This window comes from Mytilus californianus, unplaced genomic scaffold (assembly GCF_021869535.1).
Source record: "Mytilus californianus isolate M0D057914Y unplaced genomic scaffold, xbMytCali1.0.p SCAF_2, whole genome shotgun sequence".
In the NCBI taxonomy this organism is placed as follows: Eukaryota; Metazoa; Mollusca; class Bivalvia; order Mytilida; family Mytilidae; genus Mytilus; species Mytilus californianus.
Window position 1 is genome coordinate 84,301,487 of NW_026262668.1, and position 24,577 is coordinate 84,326,063.

At 32.5% G+C, this 24,577-nt stretch overlaps 1 protein-coding gene and 1 long non-coding RNA gene across 2 annotated transcripts in view; one reads left to right on the plus strand and one right to left on the minus strand.

Annotated features, from left to right (window-relative positions):
- LOC127730319 (fibroblast growth factor receptor 3-like) overlaps positions 1 to 13,001 on the minus strand; it is a 46,635-nt gene extending 33,634 nt beyond the window's left edge. The window contains exons 1-4 of the mRNA XM_052238655.1: positions 12,909 to 13,001; positions 9,015 to 9,080; positions 7,102 to 7,172; positions 2,995 to 3,090 (exon numbers count right to left, since the gene is read on the minus strand). Coding sequence (XP_052094615.1) covers positions 2,995 to 3,090; positions 7,102 to 7,172; positions 9,015 to 9,080; positions 12,909 to 12,982 — 307 coding nt within the window. The 5' untranslated portion in view covers positions 12,983 to 13,001. The remainder of the gene's footprint in view (positions 1 to 2,994; positions 3,091 to 7,101; positions 7,173 to 9,014; positions 9,081 to 12,908) is intronic.
- The window catches only part of LOC127730333 (uncharacterized), an 83,333-nt gene that overhangs the window by 31,067 nt on the left and 27,689 nt on the right, over positions 1 to 24,577 (plus strand). The gene's annotated exons all lie outside the window — the stretch shown is intronic.

A 24,577-nucleotide genomic window follows, 5' to 3' on the forward strand; every position in this document is an offset into this window, starting at 1 on the left:
TCAGATATATGTATTTGTATTTAGAAATATAATTGCAAGTTTGTTGCATATTATGAATGTCACTGCATTCTTGATACTCAGTATAGTTTATTGTATATGGAATAGAATATTTCATCCGATCTTGTAACATTGTTATTTACGACAGTATAATATTTGTATGATTCTAGTATAAGACTTTAATAAGACTGTGATATTGATAAATGTGATAATTCTATGCTATTATTATTGCAGGGTTATTTTCCCTACGTTTACTTGTATATTAAAGTGATGTCAAAGAACCCTAGACTTTATGGAACCCCCGTAAAACAAGACTATTATATGAATCATAGTTTATAGCTAAGTTTAGCAAAGTTTCGTCGCAATTCCATTAAATTAATAAATTAAATAACAACTGTCATAATCTTAATACTATTTGTCCTTTACAAAATCAAGAATTATCTTATTATACTGCAAATCTATCTTGGGGAACTAACTTAGAAATAATTTTAAAATAAACAGCAAAAATTGTTTTTTTTTAGTTTTGGATATTCCAGATTGACACGGGAAATTCTTTACCAAAATGTACGATAACAGAGACGAGTTTTTGTACTCTACTGTTATTTTGTTATTTTTTGGACGATGATGTTCCGTTGGATACTTTTACGGTGTGCATATTTCAATACTCTTTAGCTATATTCGTATCTTACGTGATGATTTTAGATTTCGATAAACGTAATCTATGAATATCTGGTATATTAATTTTAGAGAATTCGTTTCAACAAGTTACTTAAATTTTTTTACTACATTCTTTCAAAGATATAAGGATTAATTTCGAATTTTGGCTGTACCTTTAGAATTCTTATTACAAACGTAAATTCGTTTCTAATTTTACGATGGTGTTGTTTATAGTGCCGGTAAATTTAGATAAATACATGCAAACTCAAAAATCTTTAAAATATACCTCTTCTTATTTGTTACCAATTTAACACCGTAGTGAGATATTTGAATATTGTTTTTATTATCGATACAACATCGATCCTTTGTTTGATGAATTAAAATATATATTGCTATACAGTAATGGAATATATGGTCCTACATCATGTCGATACAATGTACTTATATTTTGGCATCGCACTAGGTCATTCTTTTCTCAGACTGTTTAGGACGACTTTTTGCGTAGTACGCTGGAAGTATCATGATTGATACTAATGGCTTGGAAAACATAATCTATTTGAAAGTTGTAATTGGCTTTGAACTAGCTTTCCGTAACTGCAACTACTATCAGATCGGTACCGTGTGGCTTTTGTCTTTATATTTGTTGTAATGTGTTCTTCGTGCCGATCGGATGAGTCAATCAATTTCCAACTGATATTACAGTTTGTTATTATGTTGCTTTGCTAAATTAAGACGAAAGTGGTTTACGATGTTCAAATCTCGCAAATCAATTGAGAGGCAAATCAAGGTAACAAAAAATAACTTGGGGAATCGCACGAACTGCAAAAGGAGTTGGACCGGTGCGCCGACAGGATACACGTCTCCTGCTGTACATACGTCCCCCAACATGCGAATCCCCACTCGGTCAAATGTCACAATCGGAAATAAGACACAATCGGTAATATGACAGATCAGACTAATTAACTGGTATCTAAAGATCTAAGATGGCGAACACATGTCACTAGTGAGTAGTATTTGTTTATGAAGCACACCCTTGTTGACGAAGTCCGCATAGTGTGAACATACACGACCGTAATGTATTAACTCAGATATTAAAACGCCAAAACGACGGAGAAGAGTGTATTACTGTTTGGAAATGGAAAGTTAACAATTGGAAAGTTGAAATTATCACTTTTCTCACAGATTCTAGGTTGTAGTCGTCCTTCTGTGTAAATATCGAGGAAAAAAGATCAATACACGAAGTAGTATTCTTACTATTCCTGGGATACACGAGATGGAAGCAATCATTGAAGTGGTGGTAAGAACTTTAAAAGATGTTTAGTCAAACATCTTGGCGACCGGCGTTGTATCGTTCTTTAAAAGTATGTTGTGAAGTAAAGGTATCCAGTATAAAGATCTGAGAATTTTATCGATCTTGTATGTTACCAACAAAGGAGAGAAGGGCGGGTTTATGTTTTTTTCTAAAATCTCTCTCGAAAATGATTTAGGGGTATGTGTGGGATTCCAAATTTTGCTGTGGATTCCAAATTCATTAGTGTGATATTCCAAATAACTATTTTTGCATATAAAGACAGTATTGTGTGAGGCTTAAGCTTTGTCTGCTGTAACAACAACGAATTTAGTGCATGTAATACTTATCGCTGGAGGTTACGAAAAATATCCCACAATTAATCAACAATGACAAGATAACAAAAAAGAAGTAATGAATGAATTTGCTAGACATGGATATTGATGCAGCATTTTGATTGCTTATATGATGAACCACACGTTGGTTGAGAACTCTGAAACAACCTGAATGGTTTAAAACTTTTTAAAAGAGAAAAATTTTACATACACTACAACCAATTCGTTGTCTTGTAGTACTATAATGTAGTATACAATGTAAATACAAAAAATGTGAATGGATAATCTCATGGTAAAAATATTAAAACGACATTTATTGGCTAAAATAACAATTTTGTCCTGTCCTCATAGACTATTTTCATTGACTTTTTCCATTAGTACTATTTGCACGTGTAAGCATAATTTTTGTTAACCTCTTGACAAATTGTCTAGTTTGTCCACTATGGAGAACATTGAAATAATTGTAAATGTTGTTTTCCTGTAATCTTATATTTTCTTAGGTTTCAATTTGCTAAAGTGCAATCATATCAAGCTTATTAAAACACTTTTAACCCTGTTGATCCTTTTGGAGTTCATACGATTCCCTCAGTTTTTGTTTGTTACCTTGAATTGTCTCTTCTTAATCGTTTTACAAAGTTAGAACTTTAGTAAACTACTGTTGCTTTACTATATTAACAATAAATGACCAATAATAAATTGAATAAAATGTTAGCTTACGACCAGAACAGACTCCTTCTACAGTTCTGTTTGAACAGCCACATTTATTAGGTCCAAGGCAGATCTCACTATTTTGACAGCCAGGATAACAAATAGCTGAAATATAACACATTAAAACATAAAAAAGGCAATATCAATATCTTAATGCAACGGTTATCTAAGCATAATGTTTCGAAGCTGTCTGTTTATTTCTAAAGGTATGATATTTATATTATTACCGCTTTTCACTTAATTCAAATTTTAAATAAAAATTGGATCGTGGTATATAAACTGCTTATGTATTTAAATTCAATTGTGTTTTTGAAGATATACATCTTTCATATAAACATCTTATCCCAAACCATCAAGAACTGTAAAAGAGAGAACGCTTACAAGTTGAACTAAAATGCAATCAGGCTAATTGAAGAATAGGAGGATCTGTAAAAAAAAAGGAACACACACACACACACACACACAGAGAAAAAACAAATACACACACAGAAGAAAAAAAAAAACAAATAAATAAAAATATCCAATCTGATTATTAGCCATGGCACGTTCTAATCCATGCAATTAAATCATTTAACTTTCTTTTCCATATGATACATAACACCGATGTATTTGTGACAAGTTAAAAATTGAAAGAAGAAATAGACATATATATTTTGATTAACTCTTGAGTTGTTCTGATCCCAATACTTGTTCATTATACCTTTTATATCATCTACCTAAATTTGTTTGATTTTGAATTTATAAACGCCCTCCATTAGTTGCACTAGTGGATTACGACTGCCGATGAGTTTGTAGACCGACGGCTAAATGTTCTAGGGATACACTTATAAGCGCCTCTCATTTTGTCGCATCAGAGAGAGAGAGAGAGAGAGAGAGAGAGAGAGAGAGAGAGAGAGAGAGAGAGGATATCAAGGGGTCAATTGAAAATCAATCAGAATTAAGGATATCAAGGGACCAATCGAAAATCAATCAGAATAAAAACAGACAACACCATGGCCAAAAAGAAATCTACAAAACAACTATGATAAAATACTACACAGAAAACTAGAAATTTAACAAACTGGACCTCAAATGTGTATAAAACATTGGCGTAAAATACCACTGGAACATTCAAAATTCATTAGTACAAGTGAAACTGACAATGACATGTCAAAAGACGACGAAAAGAAAAACAAGTTAACATAATTCTAAATAGAAAACCGGAGACTTAGCAACACGATCTTCAACAAAAACTGGAAGTAATCTCAGGTGCTCCAGAATGGAAGGCAGATCCTGCTCCTCTTGTAGCATCCTTTATGTTTCATCATGTATAGTAAATATTCTCATTTGTTGATGTCACAATCGAGGAAAATAGAACGGGATTGTGGTTTCGACAATTGGAACATATCCGTGGTCATATATAAATAACTCAGATATTCCATGACAGTCATACAACTTGTGATGGCGACCATAAACGCTTGATGGGATTGGATCCTTAGCTTCATCGAAAGCAACAACCCTATTTCTACGAAATCATAGGAAACGCCGGCTCTGGATTATCGTTTCAACTAGGATAGATATACTACATATACAGATGCCACTTGGATTTTGGTACATAGGAATGGAGGGTTCACTATTGTAAAAATGATATCTAAGCTAACCCTCATTGGCAATTTCTAGATTTTACTCAAGATACAATTATGAGGATATGTGTATCTGTGATATTTCAAGCTTGATGAGATAAATAGGTTCAACATTTACCAAACTTTGAATTATTTAGTGAAAGATCATAATATATATAGCGAAACGGGAAGTGAAAGGGTGCGTGTAATGCTAGCTACTTAAACGTAAAACATATGTTGTCTATGAAAAATTAAGCATCTTGATGATATCAGCTCATGACATTTTTTTGTATTTGAATGAGAGTGGGGTTTTTTTCTCTCACAAAGTATAATGTATCCCTTCCTAAAATAAGTTGTATGTATCTACGTTAGCAATTCTTTTATTAAAACAAAGCTAGACTAATTCTACCAATCTATCTTTCAGTATATTATGGGGAATACTAGTGTAAAGGGTAGAGAAGTCAAATAGTGTTATATCGTTGCAATATGAATGATAGTTAGATTGTTTGTAAAATAACAGAACCTTGGAATTTTTTAGTTTACCACATCTGATTCACACCGCCCCTAGCGTAGGTAGATGCACAGTAACTCTGAAGTCCGACTTTGATTGCTGAAAACATTGATGTTAATAGTTTGGAAAGAGGTTTCTTGGAGCTCTTGGTAGACCCAACCGTTGTTCTTTAGGTCACTTGCGTAATTTTGGTATCCAGTACAGTGATGGAAGACCTATTTCTTCATCTTTGGTACAAATTCCAAAGGAAGACAGAACAGACCTATGACTGCTTAGGGTTTCTATTTTTGTAAGTGTGGTGGCAGTGTATGTTGAGTTTCCAAGTTGTATTGTATTGTCAATACCTAATTCCGTTATCAATCACTTTATGTAATATAATTTACACACTTAAACGATGCTGTTATAGGCTTTATCTGCGGGGATAGCATATATTTTTGTCAAGGAGGCACAGGTGCCTACCAATATATAAATCTTTGAAAATGGGTGTAGTACAAGTGTTCATAGACCCATTAATATTTTTAATTCTAATTTGTATCAAAAACCTCCTAGTCCCTTAACACATACGGAAAGAGTATCCACCTCTTGTTTTTTTCGCGTTAAGCCCATTGTCTGGCATAATCATCAACTGAACCCATAAGTATTTTTAAGGGGTGTTTCCAAGTAACGGATTTAGGCTCACGATATTTATTTCTATGGAATATTGACCCTTCTTAAAACATCCCCTTTACAACTAAAATAAACAAGTATTTAAATATCCAGAGCAAATTCCTATCATCAAGCTATTTCAGTACAGTGTTGTTTGACACTACCACGAAAATACTTTCTGTGTTCAGAGCTTGAGCGCTGATGACCGAATTTGTTGAAATGTTTGCATTTTTGCTAACATATGTCAAATATCAGTGAGATTTGAATTCACGAAAATTTGACGTTTTGGGGAAGGAAGTGATCCTTTAAAACTGAGACAAGAGAAAATAAAACATTTGCAATGTATACTCATAAAAAAAAAATCTCGACAATCAAGCCAAAGTATACGTAATTGAGCGATATTTACTATTGCTATTAAAGTTTGTATGCATATGAAACTTGGTAAAACTCCATCTGAATATCTAAAAATATGTATTTTTAGTATTCATACCGTCAGGGATACAGGCAATACAGGCGTGTAAAACGTTATGAAAAGTATCTATAAAAGTACAAAATGTACGTAAAATTTGTTGAAAAAAAAAAACGATGTCAAAATGCAGTTTTTCTTTAAATTGCAATTTCGAATTTCCATACTCAGAATTTTGTTTAAACATCATATTCTATTTGTATGAATGTTTCAGTTTTAATGATATGAAAATATTAGGCGGTCATACTATCGTGTTTGCCAGTAGAAATCCATTTATCTCGTTATATATAGTGGAAAAAGTTAAAATGACAAAATAAGCGTAACATTGTGACAACGCCACACTGCAAAATCGTAATGTTACATGTTTTTTTTTAAAACATCACTCAAAACTAAATGAATTAGAAAGCCAAAAATGAATCCGGTGACACCCTTATATGTTAATATCAATAAAACGATGTTTGCACCAATAGCATATACTTTTTGAAGAAATTCATGGAGTATATTAAGACAGAACAAATAACAGCTAAATATATGATAAATATAATAAATGTATGAAGTCAATAAAAACTTGTATTGGAGTTTGGCTTATGCAATATTTTTTTTACGGACACCATTTATATTCCTGCATACCCCTTGTAAATAAAAACTCATTACAGATACCAGGCTTATAATTTTGAACGCCAGATGCGCGTTTCGTCTACAAATGATTCATCCAGTGACGCTCGAATAAAAAACCCTACAGGCCAATGCAAATGTATAACTAGCATTATTCCTCTATGAACAAACATTTAGATGTTTCATTTGCTTAGACCAACCCTTTAGTACATTGTAATATACATAAATAATTCAGAATTTCACTAAATACGAAATAAATACATGCATATTAAACTTACGAACGTCGCAAGTATATCCTTTCCATCCATTGCAGCAATAGACCTCTCTGTAACTTTTTGAAATTGAACACCTGCATAAATTTGAATATTGTAATATGTTAGTTGGTATTTTATAGTGTGTCTTTCTATGCTGTGATGTTACACTATTGTTTCAGGTAGGGTACACAATTGTTTCAGGTAGGGTGAAGGTTGGCGCCTATTAAAACGTTTAAACCCGCTGCATTTGTTTGCACCTATCCTAAGTCAGGAACCTGATGTCCAGTGGTTGTCGTTTGTTGATGTGGTTCATAAGTGTTTCTCGTTTTTTTATAAAGATTAGGCCGTTGGTTTTCCTGTTTGAATGGTTTCACACTAGTCATTTTTTGGGCCCTTTATAGCTTGCTGTTCGGTGTGAGCCAAGGCTCCGTGTTGAAGGCCGTACTTTGACTTATAATGGTTTACTTTTACAAATTGTGACTTGAATGGAGAGTTGTCTCATTGGCACTCATACCACATCTTCTTATATCTAGTTATCAGTTTACATGCGATTATTTTATTCTTTTACCAGATTAGAACATGCTTGTTCTATAGACATGTCAATACGGAATCAAAGCACAACAAAACTGCGGGCTCGTTTCATTGAAAATATCTTCAATTGGGATATTGCTTTCATCTGCAATTATTTTTATAAAGTTTTGCGAGTTTCAGAGTTTTCAATTTTTCTGTCGGCTATTGCAATCCACGGTAGATAAATTTAGTACTGTTGACATAATTGAACTATTTTTGTCTTCGTGATATGTATCAAGGGTCCATTCTTATATTACCACCTTTATAGATGAAATCGTTGAGGGTGGTAATATGTGTCAGTACTGCTATTTTAGTTAGCAATTTGTGGATCGGAGTCACCGTTTCATTTTGTCAAATAGGTGCTTTGCCTATGAATAGTTGATTGTTTTAAAGATAAACTAGTAGATGGTACACATCCACTTGTATACGCCTCTGTATATTTTCGTCTGATGTCAAATGTTCAAACAGGTGTAGAAAAACAGACAAAGACTATGAATTAAAGACCTGATTATCTGCCTCATGCATAGCTCTTATTCCTTGTTTGGGTTTGGCTTTACTTTTGGTCTTTTTTGGTTTTATTCACTCTTCAACGTTTGTATTGATTTTGGAATTTCAAATATTTTGGCCTAGAGCATCCCTAAAGAGACATTAATTGTCGACATTAGCATATTGTGCAATCAAATTGATATCGTTATTCGTTATTCTTAAATTCTATGCCAGATTAAATATCTAAGTTCAACATTGACAAAACTTCATAAAACAAACGGTGATACATATAAAAATATCTTGTTATAAAAGTGAAACTATCACTTTGAAAAGATTGTCAAAGTTACCAGCTGGCCTAGAATTTGGAACGCCATTGGCAATTATACAACATCTTCTTATTTTTACAGCTTTTGTCGTCATCAATGCGCGACCGTCGTGATTATAAAACTAATTGCGCTAAAAATTCTGAAGAAATGCAGTGTATTCTCTAGAATGAACAGTCACAATGGTATTAAACATTTGTTGAAAATGATCAAACATATGTTTCTTGTCTTTGTCTTGGCAATTACGTCATTTTTACATATGTGATAGTCATTCCCTTTCTATAATCATACTTTGTTCGTTATGAACCCTTCCAAATACTGACGTAAACAATAATCTACTGTTAACTGTGAGTTTCTACTAGTACCAAATCTTTAGTTTTTTAGTTGACAGAAATAAAATGTGAAGCATTGAAAACTGTTAAAACCAACCACACGAAAATATGCCAGTCCCTTGTCACGAATCTCGTCAGTGATACTCGCCGTCTGTTCACGTATCAGCATATTGAGCGTATAGTTTATTCATATCAATTCATTATGGTAAAATATCAGGATACATACCCGGAACCACTAATATGACAAGAACTAGCGTCATACTGGTATTGTTTTTGTCTCTTGCAAAAATGTCTACAAAGTATAAAGATATAATATAAGGATGACAGCAACATCACAGGTTGTCATTTATCAATTATTTAACTTATATGAATGACTTTTGTATTATTTTCATCACTAACTTCCATTAATTACTATAATCAAAGAAACGCAGTACTGAACCATAACGGACATAACCTAAACCATGACATCACTTATTGTAGAGAATTTTCATTCTTTCAACTTAAATTATGTGCAATAGAAGGGATTTTTTTTATCAAGAAATCTAAAATAAATTGTAATAATGTGATGTATTAGACCATGAAAGAACATATTGTATGTGTGAAAAAAATTAGGTCACTTTAAAGGTTAACGTATGTAAGCGTTTTTCAATGTCACAGTTTTCTATATATTGGAATAAAATATCATTTACAAACATACTAGCTATATAAAAAAACTTCTGATCAAGAGACGGTTGTCTTCATAACTTCATTTGTAAAAATCCTTACTTTAATACTTGAATTGCATTGTCATTCAATACAATACTTTACTATGTGATGACTCAGTGATGACCCAGTGCACAAAATTTTAATTAGGATGACAGCATTGCTTCCTAAGGATTTTTAGTTTTCTTGTTACATATTATATGTTCCTGTAAATTATTTGAGTTTGAAAAAGGTATGTGCATGGTCAATGTGAATAGAATTCGACGAAATTAACACATATTAGCCATTATGTACGACCGTCCTCAATAAATAACGGATAATACGCAGCAGCCACTATGTACGACCGTCCTCAATAAATAACGGGCAATACGTAGCAGGAAGTACGTAATAATGTAAGAATCGATATAGCAAAATCCAACAGATTCAACCTTCACAAACTCTAAAATTTGGGTTTTGATTTTGGTATTATAATAGCCTATGACATTGTAAAATGTAATATATTGTATCACCAGATGAAAAAACCTTTCCCCTTTGAGCGAATTTTTTTTCAAAGTTCAATCATCTTCTCCAGTCAATACGTAATAATTCAATGTCTATAATCTACAAGGTGATTTTGATTGATTGATTGGTTGGTGTTTAACGCCACGTTCAGCACTTGTGTTATTTTGTGGCGGTCAGTTTTTATTGGTGGAGGAAACCGGAGTGCCCGGAGAAACCCACCGACCATTGGTAGGAAAACTGACAATCCTAGTCAATTTAGATTGGAGTCGAGCGCATCTGCGACATGCGGAATTCGAACTCACAACCTCAGTGTTGACAGGCTAGTGATACAGTACTTCGACTACTTGTACCACTCGGCCACCGAGGCCCCTCAAAGGTGATTTTGTCTTTCAGTATATCAAAATATTATTCGAAAGAATGCTTTATAAGGCATGCCTTTTTATCGAATTTTCTAAATTAGAATACCATAATTGTCAATCACTTAAAAAATGGCAAGCATCTGCATTCTACGCATACATTCTGATGAATAAAACAGTATCTCAAGGGATAAATTGAGATACTTATATGACAAGTGTTGTTATAAAGTTGCATGTGACATATTGATACTAATTCTAACAACATATAGTTGCTTATTGTTTTTGGAAGGATGTAAGTGAGAAAATTATTGCCGTTAATTACAAAATCACTTTCAGTCCATTATGATTGTTGTCCTTACGCTGAATCGATCTGACTTAGCATATCGCTCCAGTTGACCGACTTTTAGCGGAACAAAGGGCCTTGGATTATGAAAATATCAAGACACTTGTACTCGTTCGAACATTCTGGATCTGCTTTTTTACATCGCGATGATCTGAGGGCATTCCGATGTATTGTTGCCACAGAGATTTCTACTTACGTAACTTTCGTTTTTGACTGGTAACCGATCTATAAATACGCGGACATTATCGAGTGCAAAATAACATTCCTTATCGTTTGTTGTAAATTCATTTCTCAATGAATAATCATAAAAATATTTTTTTAGAACATAAATTAATAATATGAAAATGTTTTGTCGTTAGAAATATATATACAAGTAAAAAATCATTCATATATATGCACAGGTACAGAAAAATTGTGTTAACGCATGCGGAAGAATATCAAAAGAACGTTTTGCGGGAAAATATGAATGCCTACTCAAATCCTATCTATTAGAAAAATCGAATTATTACAGAAGAGTGTCCACCATGCACTTGCACTGCACTATTATTAGAATAGTAGAATAGAATGATATACAAATGGATGAAAATTATATATACATGTAACTGTTGTATACAAATATTAATATAATATATAACAACAAAGCAGAGTATATTGATTTGTATCGCTACAATATAATAGTTATTACGGTGAGGTTGAATTCCCTGTCATATATTCATCATCCACGCACGAACTTGTCTCAGAAAAATATATATCTCTGTACATTGAAATAACTTTCAGGTATAGAGATGTGATTTTTTTCTGAGACAAGTGCTTGTGACCATCCACAAGAACTTGTGGTCATCCGATGTTCAGTACTTCAGTACTTTGATTATACATTATTCGATGATGCTGACTTGTAGTAGATTAAGTTTTCATTTCGTTCCGGTTGATCAATTTTGAGGGAATTATAATCTTAGATTAAGAAATTGTCATGAAAATTGTACCTTTCCGGACAATTTTTAATGCCTGAAGATCTGAAGCTGGATAGTGGTACCTAAATCACTGTGAATAATGATGACTTACAGGTCGATTTTACGTCTCTGTCCAGTTGACCTACTTTACCGACATAGCTGCAGGCTGTCTTACGACAAACGTTGATAAACAAACGGTTTATATATAACAAAACGCTGTTCTAGAAAAAACACTTAACTTAAAATAATAGTATTAAGACAACCAAAGTACAAATACAAAAACTTAAAAGAATAAGCAATACTAAATTGTACAATACAATGTTGTCAGTATATTTAGGTTAAAATCAAAACGATGTCTTAAGCATACCCGATAAATTGCACCAATACAGAATTTTATTTTTGTCTTTGTATTAACGTTAATCACTTTTGATAAAATGTTCTTCATCAAACCCGACAGAAAAATGAACAAACACGCGGATGCAATTTTGAACAGTTCATGGAAGACAACGATAAAAAAATCGCACGTTTGATAAAAAAAGCTAAATGTTTGAATTATTGCTTTAAATTTGAATCGTTAATGTGTGTGTGGTGTCGTGAGTGTGTGTAAGTAGGTTTAAATAAACAAGTGCCGTTACAAAAGTAAAATTGAATAATTATAGAATGTTTCGGGAATTAGGCAACGAATGTTATGTCAGAACTATACACAAATTCGGTGACCCTTTAATTATTTTATAGCATTAAAACTGAACATAATTTTGAAAATGTCTACTTTAAGGAAAATCTATAATAGACTGACTGGCTTTGGAGGGAAAAAGACATGAAGACAACCTAAAAAAACTTTTTGTCAGTTTAACCTGTATTCTATACAAATGTATTTTCATCAATCATTCTAGTAAAAAAAAAAATGAAAAGATCATCTTTCTTTCTTTAATATCAGTTCAACATGCTAAAGCCAAATCCAAATCTTTTAAAAGTTTCCTTCATCGCTAATTTACTATTCTTGGAAATTAAAAGATAATAATACAAAGCAGGAAAAGTAGGTTTTGCGTTGCATGTAACAACTCTCACTTTGGCAACCGGTTACAAATGGGATTTTAACATCAAATTAAGAATATCCAAGTTTACTCTAACATGAAATTATTTAAATTATAAAAAAAGTCTATTGTGAACTACCAGTTAAATACCGTGAACAAATTACAAAGTATGAATCTGTGAAATACAAAATAAATATAAAAAAATTACAAAGCAAACAGTTATATTGTACTTACCCACATAACAAAAAATGTAAAGACGAAAGAAATATTATTCCTTGTAGCCAACTACTGTATGTAATCTGCGCCATACTTTTGTTAACTGAAATTATATTGAATAAAACCGGAGATCTTAATCTCATAAGTGTTCATCTAAGCACTTTAAAGGCACTTGAAGTTTAGGAAAACCGTTATCTTAAATGTAATCTTTTACATTTCCAATCATGCATTGTTTTTTGATGACAGAAATGTGCTGTGATATTTACTATTGATCAACCGACTTCAAATGAGACTTAGATCAAATAGGTTCGTGTTCTGGAGAAATAACTCACCTCGGGAATGAAATATAAACAAAAGTCAACATGTGAAAAACATAAACCAATTTCCCCTCATCCCCACAAAAAAAAAATTCCACCACCACCACCAAAACAAAATCCCTTTACCATCTATATCTTTCTTTGTTTATTAATAAAGACATAGTAGTGATATGAACTTACTCGATCGAAATATATTTCAGAGGACTCGAGTTCAATGCCGATTTTCAGTAAGTGTTACTTATATACTCATTTATCGCATTGGTCGTCACGATATAGCCTTTCTGCGTGGATGCGGTGTCAAGCAAACACCAATCAATCTGTATCTTCAACTTAACTCTTATAAAAAGTTTGAACAGTTTCATGACGTTCATTAACTCTTATATAGATATAAGAAGATTTGGTATGATTGCCAATGAGACAACTCTCCATCAAAGTCAAAATTTATAAAAGTAAACCATTATAGGTCAAAGTACGGTCTTCAACACGGAGCCTTGGCTCACACCGAACAGCAAGCTATAAAGGACTCCAAAAATAACTAGTGTAAAACCATTCTAACGGGATATATAGCTAATTACGGTCAATTTCTTTCTTACTTATTCCTTTTGTAACCAAGATTCTAATCACATTCAAATTCCTAAAAATCAAGAAAGAAATCATCTTTGTATTTCGCCCACTGGAAGGGCAGGGTTCTATGTTCGGGTAAAACATATTTTTGTGTGCAGAAACTTTGTTTGCTTCATTATTTCTTTTTAAATCTTTATTTCAGAATCCGTCGCACCTAAATTACGAATTACGATTTTTATTGTCATTGGCTTTCGAAAACATAGATTTTACGCTCACACAGTCTGTCAGAGGCCTTCCAGTGGGGATTTAAATAATTATTTGTTACACATTTCGATACATAAAATGAAAATTACTTTTCACCAAACTCAAAAGGAATTTGTAATAAATGTTCAGAGCTAATATCATTAAATAATCGAAAAATACATTTACACATTTCGATTTTCATTGTAAAAAACTTTATAAAGTTGATGGGGTGGGGTTATTTTACAAAATATCTTGCAAGAAAAAAACCCTCTCACGGTTTAATAATTTAAGAGTAACCTACTATTTATCCAATGCATAATATATGTTTGAGAAAAGAGCTCCGGAGAATGAAAATCAAAGTACTGAAGTACTGAACATCGGATGACCTCAAGTTCTTGTGGATGGTCACAAGCACTTGTCTCAGAAAAAAAATCACATCTCTATACCTGAAAGTGAGGTTAATGCACAGAGACATATTTTTTTCTGAGACAAGTATGTGCGTGGTTGATGAATAAATGACAGGGAATTCAACCTCGCCGTAATAACTATTATATTGTAGTGATACAAATCAGTATACTTTGTTGTTATATATTATATTAATGTTTGTATATAACAGTTACATGTATATATAATGTTCATCCATTTGTATATCATTCTATTCTACTATTCTAATAATAGTGCAGTGCAAGTGCATGGTGGACACTCTTCTGTAATAATTCGATTTTTCTAATAGATAGGATTTGAGTAGGCATTCATATTTTCCCGCAAAAAGTTCTTGTGATATTCTTCCGCATGCGTTAACACAATTTTTCTGTACCGGTGCATAGATATTAATGATTTTTTACTTATATATATATTTCTAACGACAAAACATTTTCATATTATTAATTTATGTTCTAAAAAAAATATTTTTATGAGTATTCATTGAAGAAATGAATGTATAACAAGCGATAAGGAATGTTATTTTGCACTCGATAATCACTCGATAATGTCCGCTGTATTTATACGATCGATTACCAGTCAAAAACGAAAGTCAAATCTCTGTGGCAACAGTACATCGGAATGCCCTCACGGTCATCGCGATGTAAAAATGGTTTACTTCCTTTAGACTGGATATTTTCGCATGGATCATCGTTTGAATCATTCAGCCATATAGAAGACTCATATGATCAGTTTGCCTTAGATATTCAAGTACTACACAACTCAATTGCCTCTATGTATGTATATATCTATCATATAGAAATATCTAAGTAACTAAAAGACTTTTCTGTTTGTATAATGCTATTATGTAAAGGGGAAACCGTTACACGTGTGTTTGATCCTTTTTGTCTCTTTGTCTAAAGACAGTTATAGTCATAAACTAAACTGCAGTACTCATCGATATATCATTCTTTTTTCTCACGAATCTGGGTCTTTTACTTACAAAGGTTACTTTTATGTTATGTATTCTATTGTTGAAGAATGTATGTTGCCCGTTATTATTTCTTTGTCCCCCGCGTAACATGTTGCGGGGGACATAGAAATACCGGGCGTCCGTCCGTCCGTGTGTCCGTCCGTCCGGTCTTGTTAGCGCTCTCACATGTAAAATTCTTGCCAGATTAAAAAAAAAAAATATACTATTATAGGTTAATAACAGCAATATCTCGGACAAGTTCTATAATGGTGGCCGATTGACTTTTTAAAAAAGTTATGCCCCTTGGAAATATTAAATTAATGGAAAATGGCCTCGTTAGCGCTCTCACGGGTACAATTCTTGCCAGATTTTTATACAACTTATACTATAGGTTACTATCAGCAATATATCGGACAAGTTCTATAATTGTGGCCTATCGACTTTTTTAAAAAGAGTTATGCCGCTTGGAAATATCAAATGTATGGAAAATAACCTCGTTAGCGCTCTCACGGGTACAATTCTTGTCAGATTTTCATAAAACTTATACTATAGGTTAATATCAGCAATATCTCGGACAAGTTCTATAATGTTGGCCGATCGACTTTTTTTAAAAGAGTTATGCCCCTTGGAAATATAAAATATGTGCAACGCGGGGGACATTGGAACTCTGTTCTTTTATTGTCGTTTGTTCGTATCTCATTGACGTATAATCAATTACCGGATCCCTTTTTCTTCATATTTAAAAACATACGAGATGACATCAATATCAATTCATGACACAAAATAACTGAGTTAAATTAAAACAGAAAAAAGAAAAGGAAAAGCGCTTTCATTGTCGATCTTAATCTCGAAGTCACAGTTTGGTCTTTGTAAAGATGTTGTGAATGGCAAAATTTAAAAATGAACGAATAAATTATAAACCAGAATAAGAAAGAAACAAAAATAAACCGCTAGAATGTTTATATTGGAAAAAAGTAACGTAAAGTTGTGTATATTATATAATGTATTTCAATTTAAATCCAAATTAAGCTGTTGCTTCCTTGAGCAAATTTTGACTGCATGCTTTTCAATTGATTTCCTTGTTCTAGATGTAGTAATCCTGATGATACAAAAATACAAAACCGAGTTAAAAAAAATCTTGTTTCTGTATAATTTAGAAATACGCAGCGGAGGGGCATTAAGTGTAACCCTTGTCCGTGTACGTCCCTAAATTGGGTTCCGTTCTTTAACTTTTGCCTCACCCTAATGTTATGAAACTTATACACAATGCTAATAGATATAACTTTAGTATGGCTTATATATATTTAGCAAGAAATAAATATATTTATAGTGTTCCCTAGATACGAAAAATCCGCTTAATAACATAGGAATGCATTTGTATGAACTTTGCTAACTTGTGAATTGAACATCTTAGATTTTTTTTTATCAATATTATTAGTTACACAGTGTGCTAGTGACCTAATACAAATATATGGGATCAGTAGATTCCATATGGGGATTCGAAAGCAAAGCTCGAATCCCCATATGGAGCTCGAATCCCCATATGGAATTTACCGACCCCAAATATATCGTATTAGGTCACTATTGTGCTATTTCGTGGCGGTCAGTTTTTATTGGCGGAGAAAGCCGGAGTGCTAGGGAAACTGACAATCCTAGTCAATTAAGATTGGAGTCGAGCGCAACTGCCACGTGCAGGATTCGAACTCACAACCTCAGTGTTGACAGGCTAATGATACAGTAGGTCGACTACTTAAACCACTCGGCCATCGAGGCCCCAGTGTATTAGGAATATATATTTATGCCTCGTTCACACGTACAGTTAATTCGAATTGAATTCGAATCGAATGCGGATCGAATTCGCTAATCGCGTTCACACACACTTTTTTTTAATTCGAATCGAATTCGAATTGGCTAATTCGAATTATCCAATTCGCATTAGAAATGCGTTTTCGTTAATACGAATTAGTTAATTCGCTTTAATTCGAATTAAACTGTTGTGTGGACACTTTCTAAATTGTAATTCGAATTAAATTATAATTAATTAATTGATAATGCGAATTAAAAGTTAACGTCGTTCGGACAGTAAAGCGAATTTGACGCGCATTGCAATTCGTATTAGAATTTACGTTAGGACGTTAAACGTTTCGAATGCGAATTAAACTAATTCGAATTATTAAATGCGAATCGAATTCGAATTCGTGTGAACGCAGCATGATATTATATATGGTGTAGCATTCTCCTGTTTTCATTGGATATTACGATCACGTGTTCCAAAGGTTATTTTATGTATCCGTAGCCTTGTTTCTATTTTTAAGTTTATTGACAATATGTTTCTATTTATATGTATATTGACGGTCAATATAAATAAAATCTTGCTAAATTTAGATTTATGACGTCATGACGTCAAACATACCGACCATGAAGAAAGCGCCACAGCAGACGAAAAAAAATTTGCCAGTTTATCAGAAGGAGATTTCAAGAATTTTATGTTAAATGCAGACGCTAAGAATCCAAGAAAGCTAACGCAACGAGCTATGAAGTTGTTAAAAAAACATTGATATTTTCAATAACATGTTAAAATTCTTGCAAAATACAATTTAAAAAATACGCAGAAAGAACATTGAACGCCATTTTTCTAAGACATTATTTACATATGTGATATATAAATTAAGGACTTTCACTCAGTCAATACGTTATATATGGACCTGTTAGATTATATTGTCACTCGGACTTCGTCCTCGGTCAATATAATTTGAACAGGTCCATATATAACGTATTGACCTCGTCAAAAGTCCATAATTGATCAATATTTTTTTCTCACTATATCAGTAGAATATTCAATTGCTACACAAAACCATGCGTCCGTTTTTATCATTTATTTAATAAATTTTGTACACGTGTTCAAGGGGTCATCCATCCAGTCCGACAGCTCATTATTCGACATAACGGTCATTCTTATTCGTCCAAAAACATTTCGTAGTAAATACTTTTAGTCTTACAGACATAACTGCATATAGAAATAAGAAGATGTGGTATGATTGCCCATCAGACAACTCCCTACGAGGGACCAACAGACGTAAAAGTTAGCAACAATAGGTCACCGTACGAATTTCAACAATAAGCAAAATCCTTGACATGACAAACACGAAAAAAATAAAGGCTTCATTTCTGTACAAAACAATAAACCCAAATTAATTGGATATATAGCAATGTTCATTTGGGATTAAAAGTTGAGTGGATGAAGAACAAAGATATTGTTCATATATGTGCATGAGAAAAAAAAACAGACCCCCGCCAAGTGAAAAAAAAATCCGACACACACTCAGAAAAGGAAGAATATGCTTCTCAGATATAAATTTACAGGAAATCAAATGCTCTTTTGTGATGTTGAACGAAAACTCCCGGAAAGTACAAAAACAATTAAAAGTTTCATTGTTGCCAAGATGGTGAAAATTTTTCAGGCCCATTGTGTAAGGATCCAAATCGACCTTTCTACCATCTATGCACCCTTCCTGACCATGTCACTCCTCTTCTATCAAGCCTTGAGATCATACTTTACGCTATGACACTTGAATTTGGTACATTATATATGTAGAAAGATGCAGACAAAGCAAATAAATAGGATCAAATGAAATAAACCTTTCAATTTTTAAAAACTGAAGTTCACTTCCCTTTTGTACGTCCATTGATGTTAATTGGTGTAATCGTCAAAACAATAAAAAAGGGAATTTCATGAAACCAATATTTTGTGAAAACAGTCTTTTCTAAACATATAATTTTGAAAAAAAAGACACCAGGGGTGAATCTTGTCAACCATTATGTCTTTATTCTACACTTAATTAATTTTGGCATTTTAAAGAAAGACCTTTTTGATTGACCTCGAAATAACTAACCCAAGTGACCGCATTTCGCCATTAAAGAAAAAACCTGAAACGTTTTTCTCTTTAATCAGTCAAGGGCAATCCACAACGAATGTCCAAATAAGTATATGTGTATTTTTAGTACACTTCAAAACGAAATAAATTTGTCAGTTGATTTCTGTGAAATAACAATAATAGAAATAAATCATTTTTTCGGAAGGAGATACTTAGAAAGTCGAACCAAGAAGAGGAAATACGATAGTATCCAAATTTATCTGTGACACAAACCTTTTGTTCTAACAATTCTAATCTAATTAACTTTGTAAGCCATACACCCTAATCTTTTACACACAAATTATCCAATAATGTATAAAACATACTCATACTTATTTTCAAAATTATGATATTCTTTACAAACATGTAAGAAAAAATATGTTCACTCTGTTAAAGCAGTGCGCAAACTGACATTTCCTTTCAAATATCATTTAACACTAAACACAGACGTAGATTTCTCGAATACCTTGTTATCAACTAGTTATGTACAACTTAGTTGCATAACAAGTGCTTAGCAACGGTTCAAAAATTATTTCTTTATGTTATTTAAAGAATGAATTTAGTAACTTCTGAAGAGTCTACTTTTACATATGGTGTAACCCTATTATATATATATCTAGATTATCATTTGGTGGGGTTCGTGTTGCTTAGTCTTTAGTTTTCTATGTTGTGTCATCTGTACTATTATTTGTCTGTTTGTCTTTTTATTTTTGGCCATGGCGTTGTCAGTTTGTTTTCGATCTATGAGTTTGACTGTCCCTCTGGTATCTTTCGTCCCACTTTTATCTTTTTTGATGAAGTCCAGAACGAGCATAACAACACACATTGTTTCTTATTCAATAGAACATGACTGAGAGATGTGGCCTTATAACCTCCTAGGAAATGAATTGTGCTAATGCTTATACAAGTGTGTAACACATATTATTGATTTTCCATAAGTGGTTCTCCTTAAACTGACCTAATCACAAACTTTAACATTGTTGACGCCGCCGACGACGTCAGAAACAGCATACATATGTCTCGCTATTTTACTCCGTCAAGGCGAGACAAAAAATCAGTTATACACTAACTTGGTCAATTTTATATGTTTTGTATAAAAAGAGTCAATTTTGTGTGTCCAAAATCCAAAACATGAAATAAACTTAAATGAATATACCGTGCAAATAATTCTGCAATATGCATTATGCATTATGCACTTATTAAAGGTAATCGAAGCAGGAAATAGAAATGGACACTGGAAAAGTGATGATTAGTGCATTGGATGATGAAACAAAGGAAGGAGGAAGATAAAATTACGGCCTCTTTTTACCTTAGAGGGTCCGAGGCCCCACACTATCATAATATCACATAACCTGACCTTAACTTTTTTTATCTTATGTAAACTTCTAACTATAACCTTAACTTTGCCTAACAAGAATTTAATTAAAAACAATTAGGGAATTATTGGCACCCTTTCCCCCTTCACCTACCTGTCCAACTCTAAATATAAGCTGACGAATAAAAAAGACAGTTATTCAAATGTATTTTCAACAAATGTCAGATTTATAATTCAAGGTTTTTAAATTTTCGCCATATTGAAAATATAGTATTCTTAAAGTGTACATGAACTGGTTTTCAGAAATCATTGATTACTTTGTGAGGAAGATGAAAAATAAACAGAAAATACAAAAAAAAATATAAGCAGGGAAAGAAAAAATAAACAGAAAAAGTCTTTAGAAAATGATGTGCATTGTAAGATATGAACTGAAGACCTTCCCTTCTTAATTCAGCGTGTATACCAATTACGCTGTACAGCGAATGCGTAAAGAAAGACGTTAAAAAGACGTGTTTATGCTTGAATATGCCAATCCACTATTAACGTATGTGTCACAGTGTTTTAAATATTGAAATTCAGTCAAATAAGAACTGTTCGAATATGAACAAATTATTAAATAAGTTTGGTTTCATTATTCCCCAAATTTCCCTGAAGTTTATCACAGATTCCTTTTGATTTTGTGTCAAAAATCGATACGGTCTATTAAAATCTCACTCCAAATTCAGTCAATTATAAATACGGGAGTACCTTTTTCGTAGATGTAAAGTTTGAGTCATAAAGAAACTAACAATTATAGTACGAAGAAAAGGCCATCGTACGATCAAGTGAATACCAGAAATCATGTTGGGTCTGCAGTTCGTTTAAATATTTCGATGATTCATGAAAACTACGAAGAATTTTGTTCCTCTTTTTTTTATTTTCAACTATGAGTGTACCTACGGCCCAAGAAGATATTTGAAATGCATCAACATTTATATCCAAGGAATGACAGGTATGAATATGATCGTGGGCCGTAGGTACGCTCATAGTTTACAATGCAGAAAAAAACATTTGAAAACTGACATTTTTCTACCCTTTTCGTGAATCTGGAGGGGTTCACCGCAACCAAACATGAATTAAATCGGCGAAAATTGACACAACTTTTGAAGTTTAGGTTTCAAACTTTCAGAATGTATTATGAAAATTTTTGGCACGTCACTTTTAACTTGAACAAAAATTAAGGGCCGTTCTCTGATACTTAAATTGTCATCCTGCCTGCCCTTTTTTTAACTCAAAACTCCTGTCCTGCCTTTTTTCAAATTTCATCCTAGCCTCCCCCCCCTCCCCTAAAAATCAAATGGTAGCATACAAAAGTACAGATTCGGTGATAAGTTTAATTCGGTGATGTACGTGGACTGGATTATGGTACAACAATTTGAACATAACCGTGATCATCTGTGACACAAATATTCAATAACGATCAACCGCAGAGTTAATGCGTCCGTAAAACTTTCAAAGGGATAACCACAACTGTACCGTTCTATAGTTTCCTTGTAAAGAACAACCCTCTCTTTATCAAGCAAATCCTGATAGGAAAGTTAAGGCAAGCGCTGGAATAAGGTATCTATAAACTCATCTTATATACCAGGAGTAACATTTTGTACGCTAGACGCGCGTGTATGTTGTTACATAGACATGGAAAGTTCACAATTTAGAGGCAAAATTCAATATAATTGACATTCATACTTGACAATGGACGAGTTATTGTTATCATTGTCAATACCACAAAAGAAAGGAAACTTCAAGGTTCGATTTGCCACTACTTATTGTTCAACAAATTTGCGTAATGCAGAGACTGTTTACAATATCAAAATAACACATCCTTCATAAATTTGAGAAAATTTACAGATCATGCGTTACTTTCTTAGAACAGGTTATAATTTTGAAAAGAAATATGGAAACATATTTTACGCATATATGTAAACGCAATGTAAAAAGCGTGTGTGTCTTCACAGAATATAGCATTGTACGTTTTATTAAAATTTAAATCAAACAAAAATAATAAGTAAATGAAGTAAAGATATGACCAATTTTCCATTTTTAAACATAAACAGTCTATTTGACCTATAAAGGCCGGACTCGTCTACTTCACAGGCCCTTGTCAGGCGTTATGACTATTTATGAGATATATGCACTAAGTACTCAATGTTTAATCTAACAAAAGGAAACGAGTCATGCGCTTTATATTGTTTTCTTTTTTTTTTCACAAATAGATTTACAAATATGGGAATATTGAAGAAATCTTTTTTTACATGCAGTTTTAATCGTTATGCTTTCAAAATATTTTAACCACTTTCATTATAAGGTTGTTTTATGGTTTTTCACACTCTATCACAGGTTATCGGTACTTCAGATACAATAGGAATAACTGATTACTAGTAATATATTCTGTATACGATGACAAAATCCTTTTTACTGCAATGGCAATCAGAACTGCAAACAAATATCTGTTGTTCACCCTTGATACAGAAAAACTTTTTCATAGTTATTTAAAAATCCAAAAGAAATATTAATGTGTCATTTTTGGAAAAGTACTAATTGTTTCAAATTACTAAAATTTGGGTCGCACATTTACTCATCTAACAAAGCTAAACACGATGTTTGGCAAAGTGAAAAGAGTGAAATTGTTGGTAAACAAGACTTCTTCATTTTGTCAAACAATTTAAATTATGGACTGTGGGTATACGTTCGAAGTTCATAAGCTATGTAAAAGTCGACAATCATAACAAACCAACATTTGTTAAATTTAACTTTATTTTAGCCAGATCAGTGATAAATCATAGTTATAACGCCAAACGAACATTTTTGAGAAAATACCAAATGTGCCTACTCAGCTTCATATTTAACCTATACGTATCAAATATAACTGAAGAGGCTGAAATGTGTAGGCAATGATCCTCCGAATATGCTCGTTCAGATGTAATGCTTGTGATCTAACCATAAAAAAATGGCTAGCTTAACTAAATTTCAAAAACAACATTTTTTTTTAAATAGGACAATATCAAACACGAACTTTATGTAAATGGTGTTTATAGGGACTGCTTACAGAATGAGGAGTTAATCCATGATAAGAGTAAAACATAAGTCTCTGGCGCAAAAATGTTCGTGTGCCCGATCAAGACAAATGCCAAAGTTTTCTTAAATCCTTTTCTCTGAAAATACTTGTGTGTTTTTAAAAAATGGTTTTATCTTGTAGGCGATACTCCATCGTCTTGATATTTACAAATAACATATTAAAGTACGTTCAAGTGACACTGAAGAAGTTTTATATAAATATATGCATTAAGGAAGTTATTATAAACACTGTATACATTAATTCAAGAGGAGGCACTTAAAAAAGGATGACAACACACTTGTTACGGAACTTTCATCATTATCTATACTTAGGTAGAAGCGGTGTTCTAGAAAAAGAGTTCCTAATAGCTGGAAAATATTGACAAAATTAAAAATTAAATATGACGATTTTAAAAATATGAATCGTTGATACATTAACTGGTTTCATCAGAAAGTAAGGTAAAAACTAACCCCCTAACAGACATTTATTGGAAAAAAACGTACACACATGGTCGCATCATGACAACGATACTTCTTTTAAATAAGAGCAATATCAACTCCTACCAGTGTTATTTTTGAGTATTTACACGTACATGTTATTCTAATGTATACATACCGAATGAAGATCTTCAAATGCAATTGTGAATTTAAAAGTTTAAATCGACGTTAGCTGCGATTTTAACAGTTGAAGGTAGAAAAATTTAAATTCTAATTATTTTTTTATTATATATTTGTTTATTTTTCCGTAAAACATTCAGAAATATTTAATAATAGTTAGCCTTAACATATTAGTTTGGTCAATTTGCTAAAAAATAAAATTTTAAATTTCGCCGATACATTAGGGTCAT